Here is a 14,147-nt window from a genome sequence, read left to right as displayed (position 1 = left end):
TTAATCTCAGCACTGGGGACGCAGAGGCAGGCAGACCTCTGAGTTTAAGGCCAGACAGGATGGCATAGTGAGATTGTAAGCAGGGGAGGAAGAAAATTAATCTGGTGTTACTCGGTGTTACAAAAATGTCTTTTTCATAGGGGCAGGTAAGATGCTCAATCAGTAGAACATGTGCAGGCATAAGGACCTACGCTCTGCCCTGTGTACCCACATGAAAAGCCTAGGCGTGATGGCAAATACCTACAACCCCAGCACTGGGGAGGTGGAGACAGGGTGATCCCTAGGGTTCACTAACGAGCTAGACTAACCCGATTAGAAAGCCCCAAGTTCAATGAGAGACCCTGTCTCAAAAAGTAAGGTGGAGAGCTTGAGGATACTGACTTCTCACCACATGCCCATGCAATACCTTGACACACACAATAATACTAATGTCCGTCTTTCTAGAAAATGAAATTTCCTCAGACATACCTGAACATAATGTGATGAAAATCACTGTATAACTGGTATCTGGGAGGAAATTTAAACATGGCTTTCTAGAATGTCATGGAAAGGTACTTACCTCTTCTGTCAGAACTGAGCTGAGTTACACAGCTCTTGCACTCACCAGGTTGTGGCGCGTCTTCTTCACATGTCTGGTTGGGTCTTTATGAGTAGTGTCTTCATGATCATGTATAATGCATGTAAGTCCTTCTCTAGAGACCTGAAGGCACAAGTACAATATTGATGTGGTTTTCATTTCTCCTCCCAGGTAATTTAGCCCAGGCTGAAGCGGTCGGAAGAGAGGCGCTGGAATTAATTCCTAATGATCACTCTCTTATGTTCTCCTTGGCAAATGTGCTGGGAAAATCCCAGAAATACAAGGTGCGTAAACTACGAGTCTTGATATCCTGCAGTTAGTCCAGCAGCTGACAGGAGCCGGCAGGGTTTCTTATACCCAGTTCAATCAAGAGCTGAGCCAGGGGAGCACCAGGGAGTTCTTGGTCAGATTGTTTCCTGAAGAAGCTGCCCAACAGAGGGACATGGGGGTCAAACCCAGTGCTCTTTCTCATCAGAAACAGGCCTGTTCTTGTGGAGAGGAAACAGAAACCCAGGCAGGGAGCGTAACGAGGATGAGCTGCTGGTCTGTCCTATGCTGCGCTGCATGGCTGGTATCATCCCTCCCAGGGTGTCCCCCTCCCCCTCTGCATGAGGAGTCTGCCCCTGTCCCTTGCAGTAGGTCAGGAGTACTAGGGTTGTATATCTTTTGTATTTTATGTAGCTAGTTCCCACTGCTGCCAGGGTTTCTCCTCTTCTGAATTACGTGTCATCAGCAAGGCCCTAGAGGTTTTTGACCAATGAACACCACAAGGTTACTCTGGCACTGAGATGTAGGTAGAGGGCTTGCCTAGGATGTCTGAAGTTCTGGACTTGGCCTCCAGCCCCACAAACATACACACACTTGCATGCTTGCATACACGAATGCACACATGCACGCAAGTGCACACACACACACACACACACACACACACACACACACGCGCGCGCGCGCGCACACACACACCTCTCTTCCACTCAGGTTTTGAAGAGTGACGAGTGGTTGGCTGGGCCTCACTCCCTGTGTGCTTCAGGGAACTGTGGGTCCATGGGACTGCTGGCCCCACACTCAGATTTTACGCATCAGAACTGTTGAGGGAGCTTATTAACACAGATTCCTCCCCAGGAGAATCAGCCTGGAGTGGGTTAAGTAAGGGGATATTTGTTTCTAACTGGCATCCTGGGCACCCCACACAGAAAGCCTTGGAGGTACTTTGAGAAGCTGTCCCATGACCTTTAGTGGAAGAAATATTTTAGGATTACGGGCTGATAGATATTTGAGTTACTACTTAAAATACTAATTAATATTTTATTCTGTTAACATTTTATTCTGAATAATTTTATTGCAAAATTATAGCAGCTATGTGTTATTTTGAACACCCTGAGGCCATGGATATGATTGAAGGTGTAACAGTAGCAATTAATTTTTTCCTTTAGAGAACACTACTCATGCATTAATTAATAACTCTATTGTCATTTCCTTGTGTTAATTACACATCATTATTGGTTTAATTTTCTGTAAACTGTCGCATATGTTTCTATCATTTTTGAGTGTTGGTGAATTTATGTTTCACTATACAGTTTTAGTTCTAGCTTTTGTACTAAAAAGTGGCTTTTGGGAATGTTCTGTTTTAATTTTTTTTGTACCTCTACATGGGGGAAGGGGTGTGGTTGTCAGCAAGGACAAGTCGGGGAATTGGTTCTCCGTTGTCCCAGCCACAGCAAGCCTTCTTCTGGATGCCAATTCCGTAACCATTGTATTGATTTCTTTCTATCATCCCAGTCTGTAAAGTGCGAGTTCCATTACAGGAATTGAACCAAGGCTTCATTCGGCTTCCTGTTCTCACCCCCGGCCACCATAAGTAGAAAACACTCCATATAGCAGAATGGAGCAGTCAGCCACCCTTACATTTACACATTTTTTCATCTTAATGGTCAAGGCCAGAGTTCTGAGCCTATGATAAGGAAACGAGATGAAATCTGAAATAAGGAGCTCGTTTTGAGCTCTTGGGCAGCTACCAGCAGGGAGCATCATGGGAGTTTTCCAGCCAGGGGGTCAGCCAGCCAAGTGCAGCCATGGGCCAGCAGTTGATGTTTTTTTTTTCTTTTAAGTTAAGGATTTGGAATGTAAACATTTGTGTAGCTTTTCTGTCACAATAGGAAGAGAATCTTTTGTTCTTGGGCTACAGGATGCCCTGTCCTGCTTGATGTTGGCTGTCTCCTGACAGAACCCTAGGCAGACACAGTAGGGAAAGGGGGTGCGGGTAGTGGAGACCTACAGGTTTGGAGTAGGCTCATCTTGCAGCCCAGGCATTGGGAGTCTGCATTCTAGACAACTTACTTGTCACTTATGAACCCCGGTGGTGTGGGGTGTGTGTGTGTGTGTGTGTGTGTGTGTGTGTGTGTGTGTGTGTGATGCAGGTTTCCTCCCTCAGCCTGCTGGCAGCTTGTGTGTGCAGAGAGGGTGTCTAATGTGTCTAACAGCAGACACTCACCTGTCCGTGCCTCAGTCTGTTCTTGTGTAAAGTGAAGAAAGCAGTCTCCCGACTTCTGGCCTCGCGATAGGAGAACACACACAAGGGTGGAATTTTCACCTATTAAATGGTAAATACATGCATACAAAATGATGAGTTGAATGATCATTAAGTGACTCTCTATGGAACATTTTATTTTTTTTATTTTTATTTTTTTTTTATTTTATTTATTTATTTATTTATTTATTTATTTGGTTTTTCAAGACAGGGTTTCTCTTGTGTAGCTTTGCGCCTTTCCTGGAACTCACTTGGTAGCCCAGGCTGGCCTCGAACTCACAAAGATCCGCCTGCCTCTGCCTCCCGAGTGCTGGGATTAAAGGCGTGCGCCACCACCGCCCGGCAACATTTTAAACGTATTAAAATTTATGTTAATCTCCAATTCTGGGCTAGTGGAGAAGGGCAGAAGTGGCGTTCAGCTCTTACTGTGATACTTCCCAGCCATTCCTTTTCTGCATTGCTCATTCCACTGCCCTGGGTTTAGGAGCACACCACAGTGAAAGAGTGGTCATGTGTGTCACACTGTCAAGAACTCTTCGGTTTTTCTCATGTAGGTTCTACCTGATTTGTTTGATTTTTTTGTTTGTTTGTTTGTTTATTTACTAGACCGAGTCTTGGCTTTTTTGTTATGTAGCTCAGGTTGGCACTCTGCCATCCTCTTGTCACAGCCCCCCAAGTACAGGTGTGGACATCACACCCAGCTGATCCTTCTTTTGAAAAAGATATTTTCAATTTTTAACCTTTTAGCCGGGCAGTGGTGGAGTGTAATCCCAGCACTCGGGAGGCAGAGCAAGACAGATCTCTGTGAGTTCGAGGCCAGCCTGGTCTACAGAGCAAGATCGAGACAGGCACCAACACTACACAGAGAAACCCTGTCTCAAAAAACCAAAAAAAATTTAAAATGTAACCTTTTTATTTTATGTGTGAGTGTTCTACCTGCTTGTGTCTCTGTGTACCACATGTGAGCAGTGCCCATGGAGACTAGAAGATATCCTATCCCCTAGGAGTCAGAGTTACAGATGGTTGTGAGAAGCCATGTGAGTGCTGAGACTCTAACCTGGGTTTTCTGCAAAAGCAACTAGTGTGTTCAACTGCTGAGCCATCTTCCCAGCCCTTTGAATATATTTTAAATACAGATAAATGTGTTTAAAACATAATATGCCATTTCTAGATATATAGGTAGCTAAAAAGTGAAAGTCAGTCTCAGCTACTTAACTCTTACAGGCACAAGCTCTGAGCCTGGGGTCATACTCTGTCAGTTCAAAGGAAGACTAGCCCATGACAGGGGGTGTGAGCCGCAAGCTGCCGGTTGTACTGACTTTTGCCTGAGTGAGTCTGAAGGAAGATGATCTTCACATCACTCTGCCCCCCCTTCCCCTCCCTGAGTCATGCAGGATACAAGATGGCCCTTAGGAGGGCTCTGGCTAAGGTTTAAGGACCTGTTGCTCTTGAGATGTTTGCCTTCCAGGTCTCTCCACCCAGATCTCCACTTGTTCTTAAAGACCCAAATTGCAAGGCCATTCCCAGGTCCAAACTTTTGTTAAATGCAGTATATAATGTACTTCAGAAGAGTGCATTATTTTTTCTCTGTGTTAATAAACAAAATCTCCAGTTGAATGAGGGTTGAATCTATTTGGTGATACAAACCAGCACATTGCCTGTGTTTAGAAGCATCCAGATCTCTCCATGGACAAGTTCATAAAGTCTTTCTTGAACATGGCTATTAAAAGCTGATGGGATGAATGAGCACGTTATGAGCTTTGAACACCTCTAGGCCTGTGCTCATCCTCAGGCTGAGGTACAGTCCAAGGCTGCAGAAGCATGCACTCAAGCAGCACCCCTGGGGCAGCAGGTCCTACCTACACTCACTTGCCCCGAGACCTGCCCTTTCTGGGATGCCCCTTTGTTTACATGCTGCAGTGATTCCAGCCTCAGAAACATGATTCAAGCTTCCTCCTTCACCTGGTTCCCTTGCAGTGTTCAACCTTGCCATGCGGGAGTCACCACTTGAGGATGTGTGCACCTCAAGCCCCTCCCCCACCAGTGTCACTGTCTCCTCTGGGCTCGCCAACTCATTCCCCAGGGACAGCCATGGGCTTGACATTTGAGCAGTTAGGAAATGGGAAATTCTAGGGACCCCTAGAAAGCATGTCATTCACCGCTGCAGCAGTCCACTCCAGCAAACTCTCGTGGGAGTGTTCAGAGCATCTTAAAGTAGATTCTCATTGTCTGTCTCTCTTACTTCCTGTAGTTTCAGGGTTAGATGAAAATGTTTAAAAAATCACCAGAAAAAGCATAGCTGCATAAAAACCACAACAAACCATACCTTCCATTTGGTTTGGTTGTTCTGCAGCTTATCTAAAATGTCAGACACACCGGGGGTCTCTGCAGAGGCAGTTCAGCTGCTGGAGCTGGGTTGTGGACCCTGACTCACCACTGGCATCCTGTTTGTCAGACTGATGTCTTCATTCACTCGCTTTTGAACGATATTTCTACATGACTGGGTTTTCTCTGAGCTCTGTGGGTTCAGAGGTTTCCACCTGGACCCCCCAACCTGCTTCCCATGACTCTCATTGGCTATCCCATGGCAAAGAAGCTGCTGTTCCTGCACTTCAGAGGGGCAGGAAGTCTACACAGAAGAGTCCAACAGCATGGGTTGTTAGTATAAGCTCAGCATTTGATGCCAGTTATAGTGAGGTTGGCTCTTTCAGAACAGGTGTGTGGGAGACACGCCTAGACTTAATGCTAGTAGACAGGTTTGGCATCTGTCTCCAGGCAGAAAGACCATCTGGGCTCACTCAGCAAACCACCACCCTGCTTCATTGTGACCCCACTGCAAGTAAGGAGAAGTACAGAACTCAGGCCATGCTCACCAGGGACATGGTTACAGCCATGTACAGTAATGGATGGCTCCCGTCATAGGTGGCCCTTTTTTCCTCATCTATGCTAATTGCCGCTGAATGAGGGATGCAGCTTCATCTGGGATGCCAAGGGTATTCTGGGTTTCAGTGGGAGATTAAACAGGCTCATACTCCTATCTTGGGTGTTTTGTCTCTGCACTGAGGTCATCAGTTTGGGTTGGGCATGCTGCTTTCATGGGTGTCCTCAACAACTTGATCCTCTCTTCTCTGCCCCTTTCTCCCTTCCCTGAATTAAGTCATTTGAACTAGGTTGCAAGCTGACAGGCTTCGTCATCCCCTCTCTCTGGTCACTACTGTGGTCTGCTGTCCCTTCTCAGCAAGGCTGTTTCTGGAAAGGATATGGTGATACAAAACAGTAATGCTAGAAGATAAGATGATTGTTTTTGCTTTGTGCATAATACCTTCTGTATGTTCTTCATTTTTAGGAGTCCGAAGCTTTATTCCTCAAGGCAATTAAAGCAAATCCAAATGTTGCGAGTTACCATGGTAATCTGGGTAAGAAAGTTTTCCATTTGAATTGTATTGAAATTCTGTGTTATTTTATGTGTGTATGTCTATAAAATCTTTTTTGCAAAAGCAATTTTTGAAAGGTAACCTGAATTGATCCTGTCTCAAAATGAATTTTTATTAAATGGGCTGATGAGGCAGCTTAGTGTAGCACTTGCCCGCGTGTGGGGCCACATTCACACTCCAGTATCTCACGAGAACCATTCCGTACTCCAGTCAGATTTAGGATGCTGAAGATGCGCTTTATGGTAATATCATTTTACAGTCTGATTCTGATGTCAGAGCCCTGATTTCAACCTATAAACACAGCTCTTATTTCACCAAAAGGTATATGGAAATCTTTACTTAAAATAAAAGGTTGGAGCCCGGGCACCTTTAATCCCATCACTCGGGAGGCAGAGGCAGGCGGATCTCTGTGAGTTTGAGGCCAGCCTGGTCTACAGAGCAAGTTCCAGGACAGGCTCCAAAGCTACACAGAGAAACCCTGTCTCGAAAAACAAAAAATAAATAAATAAAAGGTTGGGAATATAGAGACAGTTCCGCAGTTAAGTACATTGGCTACTCTTGCAGAGGACCCAGATTTGGTTCTCAGCACCCATGTGGAGGCTCACAGCCATCTGTAACTCCAGTGCCAGAGGATCTGATGTCTTCTGGCCTCCATAGGTACCAGGTACCAAATGCATGTGTTACATATATGTACAAGCAGGCAAAATACTCATACACATAAAATAAAAATAAATAAATTTTAAAAATGAAATAAAATGAAGGTTTTTTTTTATAAAGGATGAAATAATAACAGACTGACATAGCCCAAGATCAGTGCCGTGCTGACTAGCTAGAAGGTCCACAGCAGCATTGAAACAATCACGGCCCTTCTTTTTTGTAATAACATTTCTGGAAGCACGTGAATGCCATCTAACAATAAGAATACCCCATGAGTAACAGGCAGGGGTTCAAGGGCTACTCCCCAGGGTGTGCGATTACAATAAATAAAGCTTACAGTACAAACAATATTTTTTAAACAGTGATTTCTGTAAAGGCTCCACAATAGTTCTTTGTGCATGTGTTTGGGAATCCTGCAAGTTAGTCAGAAGCTCTTCCAACCAAATTCATCTCCTGCTATTTCAGCTGTGCTTTATCATCGCTGGGGACATCTCGACTCAGCCAAGAAACACTATGAGATCTCCTTGCAGCTTGACCCCGTGGCAGCAGGCACCAAGGAGAATTACCGTCTTCTGAGAAGAAAGCTCGAACAAATGCAGAAGAAAGATGTCTGATCTTCCTCATGCTTGAGTTTGTGCGTGTATACATGAGGCCTCAGTTCAGATTGTGCGTTTCAGCCATTTCAAGTTCTCAGACATTTTGTTTATTCTACTGTTATTTTTTTCTATGAAAACAAAGACATGCAAAACGATTATAGCACCAGCAATACACTCTTGAATGCGTGATATGATTTTTGCATTGAAATTGTATTTTTTCAGACTACCCAAATGTAATTCTAAAATTCCAAAAATGAAGCCTTTTTTTTTAACTAAACAGAAAAAGGAGAAAAAATTACCTTGAGCAACTTTTGCTCATGTTAAACCTGCATTTCGGGTATAATTGTCATGATGAGGTGGAGTGACCTAGACATGGCTGACTCCTACAACTTACATAAGCACTAAATGTGTCTGTATATTAGCATGTTTATTTAATGACAAGAAAGAGTAAATTAAGATTTGGGGGTTTTTTAAGTCTCTTTGCAACAGTATAAATTGAAGTTTGTAAGAAATTATTTACTTCTTTGTGTTGAACAGGATAAATAATTGAATGAAGAAGGGAAATTTTAACATCTGGTATATATATATATTTTTTCTTTCATAGGAAGGTATTGACTCCTATGCTTTTTGTGTGTGTGTGTGTGTGTGTGTGTGTGTTCCAACATGTATGATGTTAGTACACAGGATAATATTTACAAAGTACTGCCATTGTTGGTAGAGTACCCCTGCTGTGCCTTGGCAGAGGCAGGCAGCCTGACATCTTGGTTTCTGTCCTGTCCAGTGTTCAGAGGGCTACGTGTCTGTGTACATTGTGTTTTCATGTTTTTTTGTTGTGACGTGGGTTTCTATTTCACATAGTGTACCTACAGACATTAGTCTATCCAGAAAATGCAAAAAGGGAAATTTTTTTACAGAAGAAATCAAAATTCTGGATTGTGTGGTGTTCTTAAAAACCGAGTTGCTTTTCCTTGTCTTAGATCGCAACAGCTTGTTCACTTAGTTTGTTCTTTATACACTGTTGACCTAATAATTTATGCAGTCTCTGTCATTTCTATCACAGTAAAACTATCACACAAACTGGCATGCAGCTGTCATGGTTTCTTCTTAGTAGTGATGCTTTGTTCTCCCTCCCTTTACAGTGGAGTCAGTTCTTTTCTAGTACATGACTTGTATATAGTTTTAGGGCCCACTGTTCATTCCTTTCCCACCACTGTGACACCTAACAGTGTAAGGATGGAAGTGCCTGTTTTAGCTCACAGTTTCAAGGTACAGTCCACTGGCAGGCAAGGCATGGCAGGACCTTGAGGCAGCTGTCATGATGCATTACAGTCAGGGAGCAGAGTGACACATGTCACGTTGCTGCTCTGTTGCCTTCTTTATTTGCTACAGGTCCCCTGCCTGGGTGCTGCACCTGTGGGGTGCCGCTGCTCCCATCCATGCTGGGTCTACCATTAAACCTCTGAAAACACCCTTCCTGGTACACAAGTTTTGTTCCTAGGTGGCTCAAAATTCAGTCAAGTTTACAATCAAAATTAACCACAGGCCTATTTTATAGATTTATATTATGAAGTTACTGAAGTTCAGATAATGGGATGCATAGATCCATATTGATAGATTTTATTCTCTATACTCACTTTTAAAATACAATTTTCATTTTTAATTAAAAGCAAGTGGAAGAATCAGTGTGCAGACAGGAGCCAGGCCTGCTGGTGTGTACCTATAATCCCATCTACCCAGGAGGATCCCAAATGCAAGGCCTGCCTAGGTTACAGAATGAATTTAATACCACATTAGGCAACTTAGTGAGATCCCATCTCAAAGTTTAAAACTAAAAATGACAGGCCTGTTAGTCAAGGGGCCTCTAGAGGAACAGAACCAATAGAATGAGGGTGTGTGTGTGTGTGTGTGTGTGTGTGTGTGTGTGTGTGTGTGTGTGTGAGAAAACTGTTGTTAGATTGGTTTACAAAGTACTTTCTATGTTGCCCAAGAATGGCTGTCTTCACAAAGACATAGAAAGGCTCAGAACTGTTGCTATTTGTTCCACAAGCTGGTCCTCAGCAGTCGCAATCTGACACTGAAGGCCAGGAGAATTCCTAGGGAGCCATTGGTCTAAAGCTCACATTATAAAACTAAAGAAAGGGTTCTAGTGTCAGTGAAGGAAGGCAGCGGCAGTGGCAGCCACAGAGCAGATGGACTCACTCGCCAAATGCAGACACAAGCTTTGCCTCGGGCCTGTGCTGCTGTGGAACCACTTGGCTCACACTGAGGATGGGTCTTCTGGCTTCATGTAGCCTAACCAAGGAGATCCCTCACAGGCGTGCTCAGCAGTTTGCCAGTCAAGTTGATGACCAAATGCGAGTCCTAAAGTTACAGTGATGTCTGTATATTGTAGACCGCAACCAGAAGGGATGGAATGTCTGCACTCACCTTCTGGGGACAGCTGTGTAGACTTTAAGACCAGAAGTTGGACTTTGTAGTAGTTGAAATACATCAGCAAAGAAAGTGTTGTTTCAAACATTGGTTTAAATGGCACCAAAACACTAATAGTTTATAGATCTTTTAGGATTGGGAGTATATTATTTATCTTTCTGTAGGGCCTAGCTTGGCAGGAAAAAAAATGTATGCTATGTAGCTTTTTCAAAAAAAATTTAATGCTACTTGGTTGTTTTTTGGTGTTTATTTGTTTGAGAGCAAAGAATTTTCTTCTAAAAGCTCCTTTAGGAGCCTTTTTTTCTTCCTACTAATAAACTCCTGTGTCCAATAAAACTCCATCTGGTCCCCTGCCTACAGAACAAATCCCCTGAACTCTTGTTGCTTTGTCTGTCAGGATTCTCTCTGTAGCTGTTTTCAGAGAAAATTGTCATTTGGTTGAATAGTACTTCAGGAAACATTTCATGGCTGCAGATTTTGGAAATCCATTATGTAGGATCTTTTCCTTTTCTTCCTGTCTTAAGAGAGCTGTGGTATGTTTCTTGATTATCCTAAGACTGAAATAGAGGGCTGGCTTCCTGTAACTTCTCTACTTAACCTGTAGTACTTATGTATGTGAGTGTATTTTAAGACAGGGTCTTGCTACACAGCCCAGCTGGCCTCAAACTCATGATCCTCTGCCTCAGCTTCCCAAGTAGTTGGAATTACAGACATGCACCACCACACCTGAATAGTAGCTTTTTTATTTTAATGTTTTGATTGTTAATGACAGATGGGGGCAGCATTTAAATGTGAGGAAATCTGATCACAGTCCTTCACTTCCTTGGGTATACTTGTTTCTCAGTTCAGCATATGTTACTGCAGAGTTTCTGCCTGGTCTTTCACTCATTACAACTTGTTTCAGCTTTGATGCAGACTTAGATTTGTTCTTTTAAATTTCATCCTATTAGGCACAGCCTCACATCCATAACCCTTAGGAAGCCCTCTGGCTCTGAGTCTGATGTTATCTAGCGTGTTCATTGTATATGATTTCAAGTTACTCACTTGAAATATCCTACAGAAGACAGAGCCCAGTATCAAAGCATTAGATAGACATCTGTGTCCATATTCCTGTTCAACCTGCTTGGATCTGGAGGTGACAGACCCAGATATATGTCTTGGTTCTCCCAATGTAGCATCCTAGGCAATTCATTTACATTATTCTACCCACTTCTCAGATTTAAAGTGGACTATAAGATTTGCTTTATAAAAAGATAAGAAGCTTAGTGGACCCTGAGATAAATGCTAAGTGGCAGAGTGGGTTTTTGAAAAAAGGGACAGAGCTAGCATTAAATACGTCTATTCCCTCATTTACTCAGTAAAAAGTAAGTGCCTACTGTATTAGTCACTTTTATATTGCTGTGATAAAATGCTATACCCAAGGCAACTTACAGAAGAAAGTTTGTATTTATGGTTTCAGAGTCCACAGCGGCTGGATCAGAGGCGGAGGGTGGGCTCACAGCTCCAGGGGCAAGCATGAAGCAGAGAGTACACTGGGAACAGTGCAAAGCGTGGAAACCTTAGCCTGCCAGCAGCAGCATCCTTGAGCCAGGCCCCCAAACCTACCCAGACAGTGCTACCAACCAGAGAATGGAACACGAATCTTAAAAGGTCTTGTTAATAAAAACAAACCCGGAGCCAGTTATTGGGGTGAATTCTGGAAGATCAGAGAAGCAGAAAAGGTCACAGCCACCTCACCTCGCCAATTCCTCAGCTGGTCCTGGTTCCTCAGACTGGAAGCCTCTGAGTCCTCATCCCAAGGGCTCTCAGCTGAACTGCTGCCTGAAAGCTTAACCAGCTCTAGTTCCTGGTCCTCACACCTTAAATACCTTTCTGCTTCCTGCCATCACTTCCTGGGATTAAAGGCTTGAGTCACCATGCCTGGCTGTTTCCAGTGTAGCTTTGTACTCACAGAAATCCAGATGGATCTCTGCTTCTGGACTGATAGGATTAAAGGTGTGAGTGCCACCATTTTCTGGCCTCTGTATCTAGTGGCTGTTCTGTCCTCTGAACCCAGATAAGTTTATTAGTGTTAACAATATATTGGGGAACACAGTATCACCACAAAGGAACAAGCATTCAAACATCTGAGCCTATTGGGAACATTCTCATTTAAACTACTATGTGCCAGAGACCTCTTAGACCTTGGAAGTATAGGATGAAAGGAAGTGGCCAAAGACCTTTTACTTCAGCATTCATAAATTCCGGTAGTCCTTAAATCGGTTTCCCATGGGTATCAAAAGATGGCTGCTTGGGGTTAACAAACTGTTGTAGTGATTAATTTCCCATTTTTACTTTTCAATTGTGGCTTCAAAATTTTTGTATCTGTGTGGACTGTGGCTATGCCTCAGTAGCATAAGGCACTAGGATTGAGACCCAGTACCATAAGAACTAACATTTTAAATTTGTAGCTTTGTTCACTGTACATTTCTTATGGGTACAACAAGACATGAATATATGTGCCAACCTAGAAATTTAGCCTATTTTAAAAATTATTTGTTGGATCTAATTATTGCAGTCAGATTAATTTTTAACACTGTTGGATACCATGGGGCTGTATTTGTCACTGCTCTCCTAAGGCTTTCCTGAGTGGACAACTCAGGTACCTGTCTGAAAACCAGGTGCCTCTCAAGATCGCAGGATTAGCAAACAACCACGGCAGATGAGTCTTCTTGATGGATAAATCAGAGCTATTCATTATAAATGGTGGAAGAGTGTTGATTAGAAAATTGTCCTTTGGGTTTTGTCCCAAATGAATCAATCAATTCAAGGAAAGATCAGCAATGGATAAAGCCATTAACTGGAAGGTGACAGGGAACTTGGCAGTGAAAACCATGGAGTCCCAAAAGCTGAACTCACTGATGACAGCGTCAATGAGTGCCTCTTCCACTGTGAGGCCTTGTGACTGACATAGAGTCACCTAGCAGGAATTCTAAAATAGGGTTCCACTTGAATCTGAGCATGTCATCTTGAGCCCCAATTTTAAATTTAAAAACTACAAATGGTAAGTTTTTGTGATATTATGTGAGAACATGTAGCTTTTTAAGGTACATACAAAGCTGGGTGTGGAGACACATAACTGTAATCCCAGCACTTGGGAGACTGAGGCAGGAGGATGATATGTTTGAGGTCATGCTGGACTGCATAGCTAGTTCTAAGCCAGCCTAAGCTACTTAGTGACACCCTGTCAAAAGGGAGGGAAAGGAAAATCTGAACCATGGCTTTAGATGTTAAATGATAATAAGTCTGTTTTACAGCAACAGAAAGCCAGTGGGTCCTGGGAAGATGTTTGCAGAGCAAGCATGAGGACCTGAGTTCAATCCCCAGGACTCATATATTTAAAAAAAAAAAAAAAAGCTAGAAGCACCTACCCATATTTATAATCCCTGTGCTGGAGAGGTGGAGACAGAAGGATCTTGTAGGCTTGCTAGCCAACTCTTTTGTCTAGCAAGCAGGCAAGATCCAAGTTCATTGAGAGACCCTGTCTCAAAGGTGGAGAATGATGGAGGAAGATACCCAGCATCAGTCTTTGGTCTTCACAGACACACACAGGGAAGAGAGAAGGGCGTAGGGAGTAAAGAACAGGAGGCAGGAAAGACCCATATTTGCCTTTCTTGGAGCAAATCTTCCAAAATAGTGACTTGGGGGCCAATAAGAAGGCTCATCAGGTAAAAGCACTCGTAGCAGGCTTTTTCTTTGGGACCACCAACCAGCTCCCAAATCATGATACGGAGGCTTATTATTAGTTATGAATGCTCAGCCTTAGCTTAGGCTCGTTTCTTGGTAGCTCTTATAACTTAACTTGCTTCTCTTCATCTATGTTTTGCCCCGGGGCTGTTTACCTTTCTTTCCTTCTGTATGTCTTACTTTCCTGCTGGCTCCATGGC

The 14,147-nt window shown here is 43.4% G+C and overlaps 2 protein-coding genes across 6 annotated transcripts in view; one reads left to right on the top strand and one right to left on the bottom strand.

Moving 5' to 3' along the window:
- The window catches only part of Tmtc4 (transmembrane O-mannosyltransferase targeting cadherins 4), a 64,500-nt gene extending 55,626 nt beyond the window's left edge, over nt 1–8,874 (top strand). For all 3 annotated transcript variants that reach the window (XM_076545613.1, XM_076545614.1, XM_006978780.4), the window contains 3 exons: nt 749–861; nt 6,451–6,520; nt 7,661–8,874. In XM_076545613.1, the coding sequence (XP_076401728.1) occupies nt 749–861; nt 6,451–6,520; nt 7,661–7,809 (332 nt within the window). In that variant the 3' untranslated portion in view covers nt 7,810–8,874. The remainder of the gene's footprint in view (nt 1–748; nt 862–6,450; nt 6,521–7,660) is intronic.
- Nucleotides 474–14,147, bottom strand: part of LOC143267475 (uncharacterized) — a 20,517-nt gene continuing 6,843 nt past the window's right edge. For 2 of the 3 annotated variants that reach the window (XR_013042626.1, XR_013042625.1), the window contains one exon: nt 7,784–7,919. Coding sequence is in view for 1 of the 3 variants with exons in the window: in XM_076545615.1 (XP_076401730.1) it covers nt 584–700; nt 3,069–3,167 (216 nt within the window). In the remaining 2 variants the exon portion in view is untranslated. Of the gene's footprint in view, nt 701–3,068; nt 3,168–7,783; nt 7,920–14,147 lie in introns of those variants that run through there. The other variant, XM_076545615.1, reaches the window with a different exon arrangement.

The sequence above is a fragment of the Peromyscus maniculatus genome, chromosome 9 (genome assembly GCF_049852395.1).
Source record: "Peromyscus maniculatus bairdii isolate BWxNUB_F1_BW_parent chromosome 9, HU_Pman_BW_mat_3.1, whole genome shotgun sequence".
Taxonomy (NCBI): Eukaryota; Metazoa; Chordata; class Mammalia; order Rodentia; family Cricetidae; genus Peromyscus; species Peromyscus maniculatus.
This window is presented reverse-complemented; position numbering and strand designations above follow the sequence as displayed.